The sequence below is a fragment of the Aulonocara stuartgranti genome (assembly GCF_965226115.1).
Source record: "Aulonocara stuartgranti genome assembly, chromosome: 13".
NCBI classification, from domain to species: Eukaryota; Metazoa; Chordata; class Actinopteri; order Cichliformes; family Cichlidae; genus Aulonocara; species Aulonocara stuartgranti.
This window is the reverse complement of record NC_138949.1, coordinates 24,171,876-24,180,821: the sequence shown is the minus strand read 5'-3', so window position 1 is coordinate 24,180,821 and position 8,946 is coordinate 24,171,876. Positions and strand designations below refer to the sequence as shown.

Here is an 8,946-nt window from a genome sequence, read left to right as displayed (position 1 = left end):
CACACATTACTTTTAGGCCCTTGTTGCTACCTTATAGTGTCACCATTTAACCATTACTTTTAGAAGCAAGTACTCATAGCCTTTATTCTTAAGAGCTTTAAAAAGCTATTAGACTCCATTAGACTTGTTCAAATAAATGGAGCTTTTAACACCCTAAGGTTAATTAAGGAGTTCCACAGGGTTTTGTACCAGGCCCAGTTGTATTTACATTATACATATTTTAGGCAGTGTTGTACATCTTCACTGATATGCAATGATACCCAGCTGCAGATATCTATAAAGCCCAGTGACACACCAATTCGACTGCAAGAATGTGTTAAAGACAAAAAGGCCTGAATGACTAAAACTTATAAATTCAGATACTTTAAGAGGTTTGTTTTGTTTTGTTTTGTTTTTTTAATCACGATTTCAGAGTTGGTGTGTTCGATTTGCTTTTAACTTCAAAATTCAATGGATGTAATTTACATTTGTATATTTCTTGCTCTCAGCTACTTTAACCTTTCACCCACAGCATTTAAGCTTTTACTATTTGCTACTTATTAGGCTACTTTGCTGACATCTAATATTAGCTTTTGAAGCGCGTATGTTTGTCTGTTTTACCTGCTTTAATATTTTACCAAATGCGTTTCATCTTTTCTCCATTGATCTATTACTAGTATCCAGAATTTATCCTTTACTTTATTCAACTTCTTATTTTATTTTGTTATTTTTTTTTCCTTTAGATGCTATCTCATGTGTTGCATATACTTTGTTTATTGAAACACTATTTGATTCAATAGATATAAGCTTACACATTTTACTGCTATGTTTAAATTTTGCCATTTATTTACATACTTAGTTAATTTGTTGCCTATTTATTACTTCCAGGAACATATTGTCCATGACACTTTTACCACATTCAATATTAATAGCTAACAAATTAAATGAGCTTAACATTTACACATACCATGTAGCTGCTTGATATGTATTTGTTACTTTTTTCAAACTTTCATCTGCATATCCACAAATTGTAGCTTTCAACTTTAAATTTGTTGTTAAACAGTATGTTTGATTTTTTTTTCAATTACTTTTAACTATTTCAAATGTTAATTTCGACTTACGTTTTTCACAACTACTTTAATATGTAGTAGAGTGTAACCACTTATCAGTATACCAGTTAATTAGTATAAAAAACCGGGTTTTTTTTGTTTTGTTTTAAATTAAATTAATATTTTTCAAATCCTGAAAGGCTGCTGAAGGGTTTGCCCCTGTGCTAAATTATGAAGAAAAAGAAAAGATGAAGTCTAGCTGCAATAATGTCAAATAAAATAATAAAGTAATTTGCATAGGTTCATGTTCTGCATTACCTAATAACAGCTGCTATAAATACTCACTGGTGGCAATATACCTGATAATGAACACAGAGTGGAAATATGAAGTGTGATGAAAAGGGGCAGGTCATGCATAGGAAATCATTATGTAACAGATTTCCAGTAAACTCTTACACAAGGATTAGCATTGCTTATAACTGGGTAGACCAGAAATGGGGCAGTGTGGTAATCCTCCTGAACGACAGGGAACCAACAAAGGCCTTAGCAGGAGTAACCTACATCTGGGTTACTAAAGGTGTTTCCATGTTGACACTGAGATTAATGGGAAATGCACCTTTTCACACAATGCACTGCATTATACAGAACTGTGCAAAAGTAGTGAGTTAACCCAATTCTTCTAAAGAGCCAGAGTTTCTTGTATTTAAAAAAACAAACAAACAAAGAAAGTGATCTTGAGCAATAGATTACTTAAATTCTCCAGTCTTTCTAAATGACCATGTCTGTGTTTTTGCTTCAATATTGGCTGGTTTTTCATTTATTTTTAGATGAGGTGGGAATCACCAGACACCCACATTATTATTATTATTATTATTATTATTATTATTATTATTAGCACAATATTTCACTCACAATATGAAATTAATGTGACTTTTAACATTTTCCAATATGCTGACCAAGTTTCCTGTTATACAGTAATGTAACCAGAATGCAACCAACAGCCAGCCAGTTGAGTTCCCTCACGTTGTGCTCATTGACAAAGATGGCAACATGTTAGAAAACTGTCTGCATTTAGAAAATAGACCATATTTATTTGCAAACCTTCAACAATCTCCCTGAAAGTGATTTTAGTCAATCCAAGGCAGACAGCGACTTCTTTTGGAAAGTTCACCTCTTATCAGGTAACCCGTTGAATGGCTTTGGACAACTATTTAGTCGCCACGATCTGTCACAGAATGTGAAGAAATTCAACACAGTCACCACGCAGCCACTTATTCTAGATGCAATGAAGTTGCTGTCCTATTTTTGCTGGGGTGTCTAAGCCATTAGCTTCGAATAAGTTTCCTTAGCTAATGTTATCTCGGGAGGAGTAGTATTCCCAGAGTATTTTAATTTATTTAATAAAATATCAATATTTGGTGTCCTTGTATTGACACAATTTTGCCAAACAAAATATTGTAATTTTAAGTTGTGTTGATGTTTTTCACGCAATTTTTTTTATTTTCAAATTTTAGTCCAGTCCTTGAACCTGCCCACACTTAGCAAATAGCCAGTTTTAAATCAGAGCCTTCTACACTTTGTTATTGGCAGCCTATCACAAAGGCATACAATCTGATTTCTTTAGTAAATATACAAAGATGCCAAAGATAACAGTTTGGTAGGCATAAAGTGGTATTTTCTGCCAACAAAGTGATTTGTAAAGAGCTATAAGGTGAAAACTTCTGTCCCTAAAAAAATTGAGGAAACTGGATAAGTGCTGAAAAAGAAGTTGCACTGCTAAAAAATGGAATAATGAACACAGAAAGGTGCCATCAGATTGTGGTACCAACAATACATCGCAAGCATCAGATTGGCAACAGCTTAATTTTTAAGCATGACCGAAATCCCAAACACACTGCTAATGCAGTAAAAGCAGTTTAAAAGGAGTTTCAGTAAACCCATTTTCCTAGCAGAATACAAAGAATGAGGGGGGACTCAAGTATCCTCAGGTTTACTGCTATTGTAAGAGCTTTGTGTCTTTTGTGTTTTAAAATTGACTTCGGCAGGAATGACCCAGAAAAGTCATGATATTCAATACTTTAGCACACATTAGGGTGGCACACAAGTAACGTGATCTGACACTTTTTTGTTTTGGATCCTTTTGTACGATTTGTAAAAAACACAGGAAAAAAAAAACATCTTATTACATCAAATAAGTAACACTATATCCTATATCTGTGTCCAAATGCCATATAAGGAACGCCAGGGGAAGTTGATGGCATGTTAAAGGCAAGGGTGTTTCCAACAGCACCAGTCCAGTGTGGCTCGTTGTGAACATTTGCACGTTGGTCGTCCACAAACCACATAAACACCATGACATCTCTCCTGCTTGGAGCAGCGCTGCTGGGCAACTTGGGCATCTCTGTCACAGCACAAGGTAACTTCTTAGAATTTATTTCTCTGTATTTTTATTTCCATGTAAAACATGTGGTTTAGGGCTGTTCTTGATCTAAAGTTAGGCTGATTTACATCTGCCTCACCTCACTGCTCCCATAATAAAACCAAGAAGTATAACTTTACTGGTGCCACAGAAAACCAAACCAACCAATAGCAGAACTTACAGCATCTTCTGCTAGAAATCTACTTTTTCATTACCTTTTCCCTAGTCTAAAATTCATTAGTAAATCCTGAACAACTGAAACACACTTTTTGAGTGATTGTATTGTATCTTTATTTATTTCAGACATAATAAAACAAACAACCAAAAAACAAAAAAAACCAATATATACTCGTCTACATGTACTTTCGTTTACGGATACGAATATATGTGTAGATATACACACACACACACGTATTTGTACAGACAAGCAAAAAAGAAATATAATAAAATAAAACACATTCGTCTAACATGAAATAACAATTGTTTGGTCTGAAAAGGAGTAGGAAGAAGTATACACATACTTATTAACTCCTACCCCTGCTCCTACCCTATCAAAGTCTAGACTTGTTGAAATAAAGAATGAAGTGTAATGTTATTGTTGGGAGTGAAAACAAAGTTGGTCCGACGCTGCTGTGTTTGTTCAGAAAGAACAACAGACAAAGGTGTGAGAAAAAGATGATTTTTGCCATGAGAATTATTTGTATTGTTTTGTGTGTTCGGGTTTTTTTTGTTTGTTTGTTTGTTTTTTTACTAATAATTTAACTGCAGTGTGTTAAGTTTGGACAGGAGCTGCTGTTGATCTTTTAGAAATGTTAAAAGCATCTTCTTCTTTGCAAGTTGCCCTCTATAAAATCCATGCAGCGTAATGTGAAAAGCTTAGAAAACTCTTACTAAATTCTGGGGTTCAGTGCCTTTCAGAGTGTAAAATTAACAGATTTTATATGTTGTCATTTACCTTTACAGTATTTACTATACTATTATTCTGTGTATGTGATCATTATCTTTACTATGTTTCTGAATAATACACATTAGTATGGACATTGTCTTTGCATAAACCCAGACTGTTCTTCATTATGTTTTCACACTTCCAGTGATACTGCCTCGACCCAGCCAGGTGAGGTTTGACTCAGTGGACTATAAAAACATCCTGAACTGGACTCCACCCACCACGAACTCTTCTCTGCAGTACAACGTCCAGTGGAAGATGTGAGAGGACACACACACACACACACGCACACGCACACACACACACGTACATGCAGGAGCACAGTTTTAACTACAAAAAAGGAAGCAAGACTCTTTTACAAGTAACAGTCCTGCAAAATATCAAAATAAAAGCATTCATTCAGCAGCGAAACATTGCCTCTTCTGCATTATATCTGATCATTGTATCATTATTACTGATGTATCAGCAAATGAAGTGTTTTGCAGTTAAGGTGGAACTTACTGAGTTAGACTACATGGAGTAAAGTATTGACTCGTGCCACGAAGCTCCTGACATACAGTTTTTTTTGCTGAGTTTTGGAGTAGGGCTGGGTATCAATTTTGATTTCTATAACAGATTCAATTTCGATTCACAAGGTCTCGATTCGATTTGATTCAATTCAATTTTCACTGAGACAGTCAGAAACATAATTCTGATCATTTGTCAGTACATATCCATATTTTTTAATATCTAGGTATAAAAACAAAGCTGACACTTGTCAGACTTCATCGGAGGTGTAAGCATCACAGCAGACACCTTTGTAACGGAGGATAAACCAAAGAAAAACATGAAGGAGATTTTCGAGTCCTGGCTTTTTATAGCAGATAACCGCCTTAAAATAATCTGCAGCAGATCAAAAACAGAAAAAAATCACGAATCAATATATGAACATTACCTGATGCTGCTGAAGTGAAGCAGAGCAAAGTTATAGAGGTTTTTATTAGAGACACAACTAAGCCTTTGCAGTTTGGCATAATTTGTAAAAGTTTACATTTCTTCGGTATTGAACAGCAGAAATGAGGCTTTCTTGTCAGCGGTCATTTTTGAAAAAGACTAAACAAAACAGCGGCCGACAGCGCTGAACACAACAGTAGATTGGTGCGAATAAGCCAGCGAATAATGCAGAAAACTGAGATTTGAGATCGGAAACCGGTCTCGAAGTACACCGAGAGAGAGAGCTGTGGAGGAAGTGTGATTTTATGGTGGTGGAAGCAAAACTGCAAAAGTAAGAGGGAATTCATGACGACGTTTTTCAAACTTGAAATGTAGTTTTGATCTTCTTGCTGTTGGTTCAATGAGTCAGAGTATCTGTGTTAATATTATTGCAGCACCCTCAGTAGGATGCTGGGTAGGTTGCACAGGATGAAATAACCATCCTCTGTGTTTATGTCTTCTCCCTCAGTTATGGCGAGCCCGAGTGGATCGATGTGCCAGGCTGTCAAAAGATCCGGAAGCACCACTGTGACCTCAGCGACATGACCTCTGAGCCCAGAGAGTGGTACTACGCCAGAGTTGGTGCTGTGTCTGTGGCCACCAGCAGCAAATCAGCCTGGGCCCTCTCCCCCAGATTCAGCCCGCGTTGGGACAGTGAGTGTTTACACAACTTCTCGCATCATTGTCTGCATCCTCTTTCCGTTCGTTCTCACTTCCCCAAACTGATGCAGGAACGTATGGCAGCAAGCACAGCCTGAAGCCAGGTGCACAGACACTCATGAGCTGGTTCAGCTATTTAAATAGAGCATAACAAAGATCTAAGTTAAGTTAAAAAATGCTCTCTCCAAACTATATATAACTAATGTCAGATAAAAAAAAAGCTCCAAAGTTCAGGTTGCATTGTCTTGCAATGCAATCACAGTCACATGACTTCTTTAGACTTCCCTCTTTAAGTTAAAAACAACAGCAGCATACTCTCCGCTGCTTCCTCTCTTTTCCTCTGCGTTGCTTCACGCTCTCACAACTGTGTGTTCATCGCTCTGCGGATAAGCTCAAAGAAATTTGTTTCCCATGCAGCCAAAATCAGCCCCCCTGTGCTGAGACTGAATGTAACCGAACAACCAGCCATTGTGGTCCGAGTGAAGCCCCCCCGAGACCTGGTCCGGAAGCTGCACAGCAATTTGTACTACAAGATCTACTTAACACACCCCAGTGGAGAAGAAGTACGCACACACACTCACACCAAACACCCTGCTGCGCATCCATCTCCACACTGATTAGGCCGGGTTTATTTTAGACTCATTACATCCTGAATGTAATTCCATGGGAAAACTGTGTTTGATTTGTGCACTTGTGATAAATTAATCACACTTAATTGGGAATTTAAGTCAGAACAGCTGAACATGCTGAAATCTCTACATTTCCCCAATTTTAGCACACGTTTCAACATTTAAGAATGAAATAATAATCAATAATCACTGCATTTTCTCTATGATAAGCACCGGATTGCATCTTTTTTTCTCCAGGTTTCACTGTAAACATTAGTAAATTATTCATTGTCAATTCATTCCTCGCTGTTTGTGACACTCAAATACTCACTTTAGAGAAGGTGGCGTGCAGTTTTTTTTCCACAAACACAAACAGTTGCCGTCACAGCAGTATGCAAAAATTAATTTGTTTTTTTTCCCGGAGCTTAAAACAAATAAAATTGAAAGGTTACAGTGGAATCGGTGCACAGTTCCAAAATAGAGAAGGAAGAAGAGGAAGAGCAGCAAAAGATGATTGACAAAACAAGAACAACAACAAAAAGAAGAACAAAACAATTTGCATTTTTTCCGCCTGTAGTTCTTGAAATTTTCTGTCAAACTGCACCACCTGTTGCTTCCAGCCGCCCGTTACCGCTGAGGGCTGGTGGACACTCACTGTCTCTCTCTCCTTTAGGAGGTGTTTGACATGAAGTGCTGTTCTCACAAGCTGACTCTGAAGGACCTGAATCACAGAGAAGAATACTGCCTCCAAGCTCAGATCGTCCTCCCTCTGCAGGGCAAGCACAGCGCCCGCAGCTCTCTGAAATGCGTCACTACCCTCTGACAACACAGGTATGAAAACACATTCCCTCATATCACATCATTGCATCGTATCATGTCGTGCCGGCTGCAGGGTAGAGACGTGTCTAGCTCCTGTAGATCACCACTGATGCAAATTCCTGCCACAGCGCAAAGCCGCCATATCTGTGAGAAACTGTTGCAGGTGTGTGTTTTAGTTGCCTGCACACCGACCCGTTGGAGAGTATTGTTGATGACCAACAATACTGCTGCAACAAAAGATCACCCGGATGAGATGTCTAGTATCATTTGTCACATCACAATCGCCCGAGGCTTTGAGATAGAGGGGAGGGGAAAGAAACACCCTGGAGGAGTAATCCTATCATGAGTCTGTACATGATGACAGTAATTACCCCAGCTCACCCCGCCCTTTTCACCATATTTAGATCTTTTAGAGAGACAAAACAGAACTGCTCCGTTTGCTGATTTCCTTCTCTCTGCATTTCGTTGCCTTGTACTTGTGACATGTGCAATGACAATAAAGTTGAATTCTATTCTCTTTTCTGCAGACACAGCATCGGCCATCCCTTCAGCTTTAAATATCCATCGCTACCTCGACGGCCACAGCCACACACATCCGTGCAAGTAAAAGTGATGCACTTTATTGTACAAAGCATTAAAGGCCTCATATGAAGGCAAACTTTCACGTTCACCGGAAGAGGATTGCTTTTGTTTTTTTAAACTTAAAGAGTATTTTTTTAAATTTTTTCTATTCATGGCAAAATATTCTGAACTCACAGGCAGCTTTTCCTCTCCATAAATCATAAAAATATTATTGCAATCTGGTGTGCTCGTTCACACATGGTCAAGATATATTTTCAACTTATGTTTGTTTCCTCATACCTCTCGCACGCAGTCCAGCAGTGAGGATCAGCGAATGCTGCTTTAACGTCTTTAAGAGAGCTTTTTGTAAAGAAAAAAACTCTGCTAAAAGAAAACTGTATGAGAATGTACTGTGCTAAATGTATCACACTACAAATAAAATCCACTGTTGAAATTGACCTCTGTCCTGTAAGTTGGACCCTTTTTGTACAAACAGTAAAGCTGGTGGTGTTTTCGCAGTTTTCTCATCGTCTTCTCCTCTTTGTATTTTATTGCCTACAAAGGTATAGTGTTACGCCTATTTGTGCAGCCATGAATATATAGTTTTTTTAAATTAAAGCTCAGTAATATGCAAAAACAGCAACTTTGATTCTAGTGTGTTTTTTTCTGGTGTTACTCTGTTGTTGTAGTTTAGATTTATTCCAAGACGACAGTGAATACAAACTTAAAGGACAGAGTCACCATAGTGGTGCCTTCAGATTTCAAGAGTCAGACTTTTTAACTTTTGCTAGGAGTCTACATAATACTTTGAAATATAGGAAAAAAAACCCTACGATATTTTTTATACTTATGTGTCGTATAATAATATAATCTGTGCACTTAGCTTGCTTGTTAAGGAAGATTTAAAAGTAGCGACTGAACCCTCTGAGGTCA

At 37.6% G+C, this 8,946-nt stretch overlaps 1 protein-coding gene across 1 annotated transcript; it reads left to right on the top strand.

Annotated features, from left to right (window-relative positions):
- The first annotated feature begins 3,087 nt into the window (after nt 1-3,087).
- Nucleotides 3,088-8,604, top strand: il22ra2 (interleukin 22 receptor, alpha 2). Its single transcript, XM_082558311.1, has 6 exons — nt 3,088-3,444; nt 4,539-4,653; nt 5,835-6,019; nt 6,443-6,588; nt 7,307-7,464; nt 7,980-8,604. The coding sequence occupies exons 1-5, from the start codon at nt 3,381-3,383 to the stop codon at nt 7,454-7,456; spliced, it is 660 nt and encodes a 219-aa protein (XP_082414437.1). The 5' UTR covers nt 3,088-3,380; the 3' UTR covers nt 7,457-7,464; nt 7,980-8,604.
- Nucleotides 8,605-8,946: the final 342 nt, after the last annotated feature.

What these genes read in the sequence shown, in the direction of transcription:
- il22ra2 (XM_082558311.1), top strand. Translation starts at nt 3,381, where the DNA reads ATGACATCTCTCCTGCTTGGAGCAGCGCTGCTGGGCAACTTGGGCATC. An exon ending in CATCTCTGTCACAGCACAAG is followed by an intron (nt 3,445 to 4,538) that starts GTAACTTCTTAG and finishes TCACACTTCCAG; the next exon opens with TGATACTGCCTCGACCCAGC. An exon ending in TACAACGTCCAGTGGAAGAT is followed by an intron (nt 4,654 to 5,834) that starts GTGAGAGGACAC and finishes CTTCTCCCTCAG; the next exon opens with TTATGGCGAGCCCGAGTGGA.